We start from the raw sequence: 11,661 nt of genomic DNA on the forward strand, positions 1-11,661 counted from the left end.
TATATATATATATATAGTTTTTTTTTTACTTTTTTTCCTCAGTGTTAATATAAACAATGTAATGTGTCTGTTTACACTGTAGGTAAGCAGAAAGCTCTATGGTTGTGTAACTTAAAATTTAAATGAACCGCTTATCATGCATTCAGTCCTTGGGACGAATTTTAATAACTGTAATAATATTTGACCTACATCGTAATTCATGATGACTGAGATAATCACGGATTCGTGCTAGGATCCTCGGATCCCGCTGTGAAAAATCCCCAACCCGGGGGCCAAAAAACCCTGAATGTAGAAACGACGAGCCGCTATTACTGCATCTGGCCTAAAGGTGGCAGTGTGGCCCCGTGCAACCGCTGCATCTCGAAGGAATCTGACCCGATCAAGTTTGACTGCATACAAGGAGACGTTCTGTAGAATTAAGGTGGTGAGGATCTTTTATTCACTTCGAGAGGGTTTATCTCATGTGGGTAGTACACCAAGACTCATGAATACAAATGGGTATAACACGAGGCTCTTTGAAGACCTACAGGGTGTTAAAAATCCTCTTTTTGGCCTCTTATATGTCTTAGCGTGATGCATTATGTAGGTGCGCAGACGTATGGAAAGGACACGTCAGTTCTATCAGCTGCAGGCAGCAGCTCAGTGTGCTTCTCCAGAGACTCGCTCCAGTGTCACACTTGCTTAATTCCAGTAATGTTGCCCAATTAAGTATGATGTAGGGCTGCCTGCTGGGACCCTGACGTTTTGAGTTTATATTGAAGAGTCTCAGCCACTTAGGTCAGATGGCTACAGGCTCTCAACATGAATAATTAATCCCAGAATTGACCTTGCTCTTATCAGTGGCTCTTCTTGCTGGTAGCAGTTAGCCTAATATGACAAGAGCAGCTGCTCGAGATCGTTCCGAATGTTATCGTCGTACGAACATTGAAAACACCATGGAAGGTGTTATTTTAATAACATGAAAGTGATAAGACATCCAATGTAAATCTCATTTAGCTGATTCATGTTTGAAGATGAAGGTTTGCTTGAACTTCAAAAAAAAAAGGAAAAAAAAAAGAGAAATATTTGAGCATGACGAATGTGAACGCCTGTTTGAACAAGACCGAGTTTGAAATGTTATCAAACATACTCATTTATTTAAAAGGAAATAGATAATACAAATGAAACAATTTTCATTTTGTCACATAAATGATTTCATGAGTCATTAACGGCGCAAAGAATCCAGTTTTCTCAGAGAAAACCCATTTGGCCCGCTGCTTGCAAACATTTCTTCTATGAGCTTTATGACATGGGTTGCTTTGACACAGGGCGCCTCCAAAAAATGCTGTCTGTGAATTAAATACTGTACAGTGCAATTCCAAATAAACAATACGTCACATCTGATCATTCATCGGTAAACATCTTTTATATCAAAGAACATAAATCTTCAAAGTTTCTTCAATACAGTAGATTTATAAGAGAATTCACACAGACTCGGCGCAGTCTTTCCAGTCTTAAAGTATTTCACATTTAATGACCTCCCTTTGGATTTCCACCATTGATTTCTGATTAATGTTGTTTTTTTGTTTTTTTTTTGCTGGGTAACCTCCAGTTCTGTTTCTCAGAGCGCAGCCTCACCCATTCTTCTCACACTTCAGCTGCCCTCTGCTCTCCTTAAGCTTGTCCCTCTGACTGTCCGCAGTCTTGGAGTCTCCCCTTAGGTCGCACATCACGGCTCGAAGGGTTCTAAATGTGTCCATCCGGGTTATCTGGGCGGCGTGAAGCTTCACTTCCGAGCCCTGGGACGCGCTGAGGGAGCTGAGGGAGCGCACCGAGGACAGGTTGTGCTCCTTTCCAGAGGGACGGCGCGGCGTGGTCATGGTGCCGGCGTCCTCTGTGTGCTCCATGTCTCTGATGACCTCACACAGGTAGCGGGCCAAATCTTGGCTGGAGAAGGAGAAGGCTCTCTGAGAGCGGCGGAAGGTCAGAGGGGACGACAAGGTTTCTGCCTCGGAGGGGGGGATGGCCAGACGCAGGGCAATAGCAGCGTTGCCATTTCCATTTGACATCCCCTTCTTGTTGTTGTCTTGAGGAAGCTTAGTCTGCGGGTAGGAGCTGGTGTTTTGTGGGTAGCTGTAGCGGAGGGACTGTGCGGGGCTGGGCTGGAGGGAGCGCTGCAGCTCCACCATGTTGAAGGCATTCTGTGACAGCAAAGAAAGAAAAGGACAAAACAGAATAAAATATACATTGTTTTCTTATATATATATATCTAGGCGATAAGAACAATGCTGCACACGCCATAATGACCAATGCCATTTTGTCATGCTGCATGACAATTTAACCAGTGTGGCTCAACTGATGATTCTGGGAGTAAATGAGCCCGTTACTTAGAGTAAGATGGGAATCCTCAGCATAGGAAGGGAAATTGGCAACAACAGCTCCTTTGATCAGCCAAGTAATTCATTATCTGTGTGAGGGGATGGTGTTCTGCTCTTACCAAGCCTATTAAAACCGAAGCATTAACAGCTATCGGTGCCTTTTTGCTTAATTTCATCTAATTGACTTGCATCCCTCGATCTCCAGGGGACTGATATTTGGTTATCGTTTTGCAGCAGAGAACATTTTATATAAAATGTTAATGTTTACTTTCTCAACTGTGTCCTCTTTTGTGTATTTATTGCCAAAATATACTGCGATGACATTTATAACGCCTTGCAAGAGTTTTCAGTAGATCTTCATGCATTTTGTCACATTACAACCACAAAGATTAGATAAGACTGTAAATAACATGATAGACCAACACAGAGTAGCATAATTATCAAGTGAAATTCAAAGATTTTTGGCCTTCGGTGCATTTTTGAAATACACTTAAGACAATAAAGTAGGTGAAATGTTATTTTGCCCCTTTACTCTAAAAACACACAAAAAAAATGAAGTGCAATCAATGCTCATTTGGAAGTCACCTTAATACAGTGGTTCCCAAACTTTTTCTTCTGCGCCTCCCCAGTGGTTTCCAAACATTTTCTGCGCCCCCCCCTATGGATTACAAATGGCTGTCTGGTTGAAACGACCCGTGTGACGACGGGGGCATCGACTTTTTTGGGGGCAAAATGAATGTACGTAGCTGAAAATAGACACCAACATCAGTAGCCTACAAGGTACTTGTTAAGCTAAAGGTTCTGTATTGATATTAGCTAGTCATCTTTTAGCTAACATTACCTGCATCCAACAGCTTTACTCAACTCAGTCGGTTAGTTTGGAGGGAAAAACTGTGAAAAGTTCTTTGCGTTTTGCTGGTTTGCTGCCGTGATTCCAACACAAACCTACGTAGCTCCGCACAGCAGCAGCAGGTCTCCTTCACAGGTGTAAACCCAGCGCGAGCGTCGTAGCACTCATGTTGCGTTTAAAGGCGGCTCGGAAAAACAGGTTACAACATATTAACAACGGATTAAACAGTTTTAACTGCTGATAAAAGTGACAGAGGACACAAATATGGGAAGTGTGGAAGCCTCTACTGTATCAAATTGACATAGGAATAACAGAGAGTTGGCCATTCTAAGGTAAAAACCCAGCGCATACAGTGTTCATGTTTTGTTTTGTTTTTTTCATCACGGCTTCCCGCGCCTTCCCTGAAATGACATGGCGCCCCCCCTAGGCGGCGCGCCCCACAGTTTGGGAACCTCTGGTTTAAAGTAGGTTATAAAAACTAAGAAAATGGCACTGCTGCAAGCCTGCAAAAAATAAGGGTGTCCAAGTATCAAGATGGGCAAAGAGATCATTGATCAGACAACATTTAAGATCTTAATAGTAACTACTAATATTAAAAAAAAAAATACTAACTAAAATATTTACCCCAACGACTTGTGATATTACAGCAAAAGTCCAATGAAACACTTTGAAGATTGTGACTGCAATGTGACAAAAAAAATGTATAAAAGTTCAAACATCATGACAATATAATGTCTGCAAGTCACTGTTAAGTACCGAGCAATTTTTAAGGACCGTTTCCGTGTTCACGAGATCGAATGGGAATGCACGTACCTGGTCCTGTTCCCCGCCACCTTCCTCGTCGTAGTTGAGCACGTTTTCTCGGATATCCTCCCACTCGCCGTGGTGTGCAGACACATGGTAAACACCCTCCTTCAGGCCCTTGTGTCTCCTCCAGCAAGAGTAAAGAAACAGCCCCAGCATCAACACTGAGGGGTGCCAGAGAGCGTGTTAGCACAGCGGGGAGCACTCGCGCATAATTAAAATGAGAAGCTAAGCAGCAAAACGACATGCCTTTGGATGTAGAAGGAATGAGAGAGCAAAGTTGTGACACAAATTTTTAAAAACTCTAGTTATAAAAACACCCACTCTAGCATGTCCATGCCGATTAAGCACATTTTTCATCCAAAGCACTAAAAAACAGCTGACATTATATGAAACAAATAACACATAATGCATCACAAATACGAAAGCCGTAACACTGATCCAATCCGAAAGGCCTGCCGGCTACCTTGGGCATACAGTTAAGAGGCACTAATGGAACAAACGTGGAAATGGAGGCACCAACCTTTCCACCCATTCTCTTTGATGTTGCCTCTCTGTTTCCTGTCTTATCAAAGACCGCAGCTCCTTGGAAACCTATTAAATAAATTTGTACTCCTCCCAGCTTAAACTCGGGAGCCTCAGTGGCTCGGCTAAACGTGGGGAGGAATACTGCGGAAGCTGAACAGGAAAAGGTCCTGAAGCACACACATCAATCATATCTATTGTGTGCTGAATTATACAACATGCTGGACTGACCTTTAAAACCCATTAATCTCAACCAATATTTTCACCCTGTTTGCCATCCTTCATGTTCATTTTTCCTTCTTCTGCTGCTCGCTATCTGTTTTCACTACTTTGAATCTTTTCTCTGTCCTCGCTCTCCGTTTTATTGTTGTTGCTGCTGCTGCTGCGTGTTGGAACGTCCTTCCCTGCTTGCTCCCCTCGTTCTCACTCATTAAGTCTCTCCCTGTTTCTGCTTTTTTTTCCCCCCCTTACCTCTCTGGCCTCCTCCTGGCCTTAGCTTTTATCTCGCTCGCAAGATGGGATCCATTTCACCTGCAGTATCTTCCATGGAGTGAGCTAAGTACTGATTTAATTGAAAATCTTGAGAGAAATGTGAGATAATGGCATTAGTCCAGGATTTTTAAAGTAATTGCTTTGAGGGAGAATAATACAAGCAATGACTCTTTTGGTGGTCACACGAGCAGAAAAACACAACTTCCTACAGAGGTAATCTGCACAAGAAAGAGGTGGAGCAATCCTTCCTCCCTCCCAACCCCAACTTGAAATCATTGCTTTTTTCTCAGCGAGGAAGAGGAGCTGTCTACTTTTAAAACTGGAATAAAACCTTTTTTTGATCAAACAGAGTAACTTATGTTAACCTATCTCTGTAGCTGCAATAGGCATACGGGACATACTGAGCACTTTTCTTCACTGTGCTACTTTCTCCTGCTACTCTCCACTTGTGCCTTGCTTTCAATTATTTGCTGATATTACCTTTACTTTTTCCATCTGCTATTTTATTTCTACAGAGGCAACACCTGAGGCAGCTTTCCATCCAGCTGTGTCACCTTTCTCCAATTTCAAGGAGTCAAACTTTTGTCCAAGTCATGTCCATTACAATTGAAGGTAACATGATTAGTTGATTTCACTATGTGCCTGGAAAATACATAATACCGCCCCTTGAAAGGTTTTTAGTCATACACTAATTTCAGCGTCTTTAGTTTACCAGGCTCTTTCGGGAGATCAAGTTGAACACTGACCAGGCTAAGAATGGGTTAATATTTATTTAAAACAGGTGTGCATTTACTCCAGGTCAGACCCCTTGTTGTATATATTTTCTGAATAAATGTAATTCCTCTGAGCATTATTGTGAGCAGACTGAATTTGTTTGCTCTGCTTTTGTTTCAGAGTCAATTTTCCATCATTTGCTCATTTTATACGAATCACTCACTCCCCAATTGTGCTTGTATATCGCACACCTTTGGTCGCTGCAAATTCAGTGATTCGATGCAGTCAGACGTCCTCACTATAAAAACTTTTTGCCAACCGACATCATTCTAAACAGAATTTGCCTGTAACTTTATGACAGCTGCGTACCGTCACTTGGATCGAAAGAGATCGAATGCTGTCTTTGCATCTATTTCTCTCCTTCCGATTGGACTGATACGAGTACATATTTCTGTGCACAAGATGAACCTGTTGGTGTCAACGTGCCTTCAGGTGAGAATTATTGTGAACTGTTGCTGTACAGATGAGGCGAATTGAACTGAATAGGTTGTAGTCGGTGGAGTGAAGGCGCTACACACTTTTATTTTTATGCTCCTCTCATTTCAGACAGAAAAAAAAAAAGATTTGAAGGATTCCTCTTAAATCCCCAACTGACCCGTCCTCTGTGCGAGGTGGAGGAGAGAGCAGTATTGATCAGCTGACCTGGCTCCTTGACTGTTAACGCCTGAGCAGCCTTGAAGAAAACACCAGAATCTTGATAAGGTGCCAGCCCGACAGCAGCTCTTATCCTTACCTCCAGGATTACCTGGCCTTCTAGGTGCAGCCCGCAGGCTCCCCTTCCCTCCAGCATCACCTGAGCTGCCGTTAAACACATAACTACGGCGGCGGAGTGAGATGGACGCCAGATTGAGGCTAAACCGAGGCCCCCCTCTCCGATGCAAGCATCCAAAATTAGATATAGGTAAACAGACACTGGTTGCTCTATACCTGTGGCAACTGCATCGCAGAGTAGAGTGCGAGTGAATGTGCAGCTACACTCCGGTGAGATCAATATCCCACAGGGTAGAGCACAAACATCGCAGTCATTCGTCAATCTATAACACTGCTGCTCCTCTGCCCTCTAACCACTACTATGAACAGGGCATTATGATGTTAGACTGGACTGGACTGTGCATTATGAATGAGAGTGGAGAAAACTGTAACCAAGCACGATCCCTGAATTTAACTATTTCGCTGCGCCTCCAGTCTGAGAGCAATGAGGGGGGTCGGGGGGGAAGGGAGAAAAAGAGCTATGAAACAGATTGAACATCAGTGGGGAAAGAGGTGAAATGGGAAGAAATAAAAACTGATGAAGATGGAAATGAGACAGGTGAGAAATGAGGAAGAGTTGGGAAATAATTTATTTATACATTTTTCAGGGATGAGAGGGGAGGGGGTGGAAAAATAGGCGACACTTTACGCAATGGCTTTTGGAACCGAGCCCATCTGGACAACTAATTCCTCTATTCATCAAAACACACAGTGTCAGAGTTGACGTTTGACTAATGAGCGTTGGTCAGACGATCTTGTTCGGTCAATAACCTCCACCGATCTCGCACTCCGCTTGGCCTGGGATGCTGTATGTAAAACTTAATAATGGATGATCATTTTAACTTTTAATGCACGTTGAGGCGGAGTAAGAGTCGCCTTTAATCTAGCATCCAGCCAGCAGCCTTAGCCAAGCCTACTGAGAGTGCATTTATAGCAGTGGCTCTTGTGGTTCTGAGCCTGAGGATCATCATTAAACAACTGTTGTTTTGTGCCATAAAAGCAGCTGTTTTCTAAATTAAAGGACAGGACTAATTTTATTTTCCAACACAACTAAATATTCTGCTCGCTTCCAGTTGAGGGAGAAAATTTGAGTTGTTTTATTTTATTTTTTTCTAACCTGTGAAAATGTAATTACACTCACCAACGAGTGTTAGTCCTGATCCAAATTGCATTACGGAGCAACCCACGACTCCTGCTGAGGTGAATTTTGTTGGGGTTTTTTTTGTTGTTTTTTTTGCACGGTGAATATAAATGCCTCATGTGCAACCACGGACAAACTGCTTCAGTGTTTTTTTTTCTTTTTAGGCTGGCATTGCAAGTAGCTCATGAATTTCCATGAATGAGGCCACACCTCATCAGTTTTGAATTAATTATCAAATATCGCAGACAACTTTATGTTTCATTGGAAAGTGTCAGAATAACTGATCACCTAATACTGGCCACATGGCCCTTGAGGGAACGTCGAGTCAGTTATAGGCAGGGACAGTATATATTGAATTGCCGAGGCGTTTCATATGACACAAAGACTCATAAACAGCAACACAGCCTTTCAGAGGGAAGTCGGTCCAACAACATGTAGGCTATTTGTCTTTCTATTTTCGTGAGCACAAAAAAAAAAAAAAAGCACAAAATTCCTTATGTGATCCCAACACAATTAGTTTATCCGTTTCCTCGACCATTACCGAATAGGATGTTCCATCTTCTTTTTTTTTTAAACGATTGAAGTAGAAATATTTTTGCATACTTATTTAAAAGAAAAAAAACCCCTCTGGCAGCAGATGTGGGTAGATATTGAATCTTGATCTTATTAGGTCTTAACACAGCTTATGAAACCATCAACCATGCAGTTTTATTCATCTGTTTACAACAAGGAGGGCAAGTGTCATCAGTTCAAGTTAAGAGCTGAAATATCATTTGAATAATCAGTTATCTGATGCCCTTTGTGTTGCCTGTTAAACAATTTAACTCATGTTCCTTAGAGCTCGGTATGTTGTTAATTTGCTCCTAAACTCTTATACCTATAAATATCACTGGCTATTCTCCTGCTTATTTTTTTTAAATGTTATGGACTACATGAATAATCACTGGAGAGATAACTAAGAAAAGAAAGAGAAAGACAAGGTCTGTTATGAGTGCTCTTTTTAAGCTGTGCAAAGGAAATTTCATTGCAAGCCTGTGCAACGAGAATTAAAAAAAAATTGAAGGAAAATATAAGAAAACATCACTGCCTTCCCGTTGACCTTCTTAAGAGACCTTATGAGGACTCATAAGTTTTTTACACTGCGCGCAGTCTGGTGGGGTCACACTGACCCTGTCTGCGCTTTTACGAGTATATTTGTTTTGTGTGTGTGTGTGTGTGTGTGTGTGTGGTTTCAGAAGCTGACGGTCTGACAGGACAACCCCCCCGGCTTCCCTGCTGTCCGATCATGACTTTTGCTGCGCTCCTCCTTCGCATCGCGTTGAGACCCTGGGAGGGTTAAATCATGAAATAACTTTTTGGTTCAATTGTATTAGTCACCCACCTGATTGCTGCTCGACCTCTGACCTTTAGAATTAAGAAATCAATGAAACAGGATTTTACCAAACCTATTTTCATTTTGGACCACATTGAGATTATGAATCTCAAGGGGCTGATTGTGGGAGGAAATATTGATAAAACTACCCACTAAACTGTTAAAATATGACCAAATAGCTGTCTCTGAAAGTATTTCTTAAAGTTAAATAACACTGAACATCTTTTCACATCTATGTATTTGGCACCATATAAATAAAAACTGATCAAATGATATTTAAGCACACACTTGATATCTTGAAGGTTTTATTCATGTGACCCTCAAAAGTATAGAGTGTCACGTAAAAAGTGTCGCATGCAAAAAGTTAGGCAAATTTCAACAAAGGGTGAGAAACGGACTCACTGGCATCCAGCCATGTATAAAGGATGACAAAGCCATTTCTAGGAATCAGGGACTCCACCAAACCACAGCGACAGCAATTATCCACTAATTAAAATAATATGGAAGAGTTGTATACCTTCCTAGGAGCGCCAGTCTAACAACGTTTCTCCAAGAGCACATTGACAAAGTCTTGCTTTGAGCCTGGTTTGCTCTTCAAAACCCAAGTATTTTGCTTTATTTTTTAATATTTACTGTACTTGCAAAGCTTCGCCCAACCTTCAACATTAGCATCAGCGATAAAACTCTAAACTTCAGCTGCTCACTTCTCAGCAGGCACAAAGGAGAGAGCACATAACCCTCATCTTATAATTATTGATTTCAAGATTCTGCTCTTAAACTACAAAGCATTCAGAATCCGCTCTCCCGTTTACAGATCTGAACTCATGACCTCACATGTGTCAGAGTGCAGCCTTAGATCATCTGATGAGCCTTCAAAGAGAAACTTTTTGGTAAGGGCACGCAATCTCCCACAGCTTATATATTCTATAACTTTATTTTCTGTCGAAGCAGCTTTGAGTTTCTACTTGACATCTTTCTTTTCGAGCAAAATAATTTGGTCTCCTCATTTTTCATAGTTTGTCGAATTACAACAAGGTTCTATGTATTCTATTTTTCAGCGCATGTATTCTGTTTTTTTATTCATAATTATAACTGTTGGTCTTTTGGGCGATGTTTCCCCTAGTTTTGTACATCTAGCAACTGAATTTTTTTTTATCCATTCTTTGCAAAATAGCTTAATTTCACTCTGGCTGTATGGAGACGAGATTCATTTACATGGTTTGGCACCAGTTTTGATGTGGATTCAAGTCTGACCTTTGAGAAGGCCATTATAATACTGCCATGTTCAATATATGGACCTGTTTTGATGAGGTTTGTATCAGATTAAAAGTCTTTTCAGATTTTAGTTAGAAAAACAAACGTTTTAGCACCATGTATCTTTTTGTTCCTCTTCCCAATAATGCACTACTTTATGTCGGTCCCTTGCGTAAAATCTCTCATTAAACTGCCTTAAATCAATAAACGTATTAATGGAGACCTGCAGCCGGATCATGTGTGCAGGTACAAAGCTCCGATACAGCTAAGAATCTGTGCTTAGCTTTGTTCTCTTATTCTTAAAAAAAAAAAAACATAAGTGAACATTATCTTGAAGTTCACCTAAAACACTCTAGCGATAAAGAGGACAATAAAAGATGTCCCCTCTCCGCTTTGCCTGCTGTATGAGCTGCAAAAAAAAACTAAAGTGCTCAATGGGGAGATAACTGATTGATGACATAAACAATAAGTTGGCCAATTAGAAAGTAAGGGAGAGAGTGAAACTGACTTCTAAAGTTTAGACAGCAAGAGACCGGAGTAAACAGACATGAAAAACAGAAAAATAAAAAGAATTTCAAACATCTCAACAAATGTTTTTTCTTAGTTTTCCTATGCATCACAAATGAGGACAAGCAGTGTTTCTCTTATCTCCATGCTTCCCTTCCTGAGTTTCTTGTTTTCACCAACTGCCCATAGAGAAACACATCCCAGCATAACTCAAGAGATCAATAACGCAACAAAATATGCGGCTGAGTACAGAGTCAACAGAAGTGAGGAAAAAATAAATAAAACAGCTTGTATACAGATCAAGCAAATATAGCATGATGGTACAGTGACAATGAAAACAAAACAAAACAAGATGGAAGACGGTAAAAAAAAAAAAAAAGAAATCAAAACAGGCGTTGACAATGTTTGGTCACCATATGTAGAAGAGGACATAGTCGATGTAGCTACCTAGAAAGGCCATGACACAGATGCTGATGGCAAACATGGAGCTGAGGCTGAGGCTGCTGCCGTCCTCGCTGTGGAACACGGCGAGCGCCACCTCGCAGTGCCGCCCTCGGTAGCCCTCGCTGCAGTGGCATGAGTAGCGCGACGGCGAGTGGGCCACGCACGTTCCGTGTCGACACGGCCGGCTGGCGCAGAGCGTGTAGATGCACGCTCTGCCCGAGGAGGTCTCTCTGGTCATGTGTCCCGGAGGGCACCTGTGCAGAGAAGATGAAGAACTGTAAGGGAGACACATGAGACACTTGGGAAGCTGTCAAATAATAATAATAATAATTAAAGCAAGGTTTCAATAGGCTCTCGCAGCGCTTAGCTGCTCGGGCCTAATAATAAACAG

General features: G+C 41.7%; 1 protein-coding gene and 2 long non-coding RNA genes across 3 annotated transcripts in view; 2 read left to right on the forward strand and 1 right to left on the reverse strand.

Moving 5' to 3' along the window:
- Positions 1-1,106: 1,106 nt before the first annotated feature.
- The window catches only part of LOC103144383 (neural-cadherin-like), a 163,495-nt gene continuing 152,940 nt past the window's right edge, over positions 1,107-11,661 (reverse strand). Inside the window, exons 31-33 of the mRNA XM_016676047.1 lie at positions 11,274-11,524; positions 4,021-4,175; positions 1,107-2,180 (exon numbers count right to left, since the gene is read on the reverse strand). Coding sequence (XP_016531533.1) covers positions 1,614-2,180; positions 4,021-4,175; positions 11,274-11,524 — 973 coding nt within the window. The 3' untranslated portion in view covers positions 1,107-1,613. The remainder of the gene's footprint in view (positions 2,181-4,020; positions 4,176-11,273; positions 11,525-11,661) is intronic.
- The window catches only part of LOC107837244 (uncharacterized), a 25,238-nt gene continuing 15,773 nt past the window's right edge, over positions 2,197-11,661 (forward strand). Inside the window, exon 1 of the long non-coding RNA XR_001663252.1 lies at positions 2,197-2,951. This is a non-coding gene — a long non-coding RNA (uncharacterized LOC107837244). The remainder of the gene's footprint in view (positions 2,952-11,661) is intronic.
- LOC107837243 (uncharacterized) lies at positions 5,012-10,633 on the forward strand. Its single transcript, XR_001663251.1, has 2 exons — positions 5,012-5,086; positions 5,544-10,633. It is a non-coding gene; the product is annotated as an uncharacterized LOC107837243 (long non-coding RNA).

This window comes from Poecilia formosa, unplaced genomic scaffold, assembly GCF_000485575.1.
Source record: "Poecilia formosa unplaced genomic scaffold, Poecilia_formosa-5.1.2 Scaffold125, whole genome shotgun sequence".
Classification (NCBI taxonomy): domain Eukaryota; kingdom Metazoa; phylum Chordata; class Actinopteri; order Cyprinodontiformes; family Poeciliidae; genus Poecilia; species Poecilia formosa.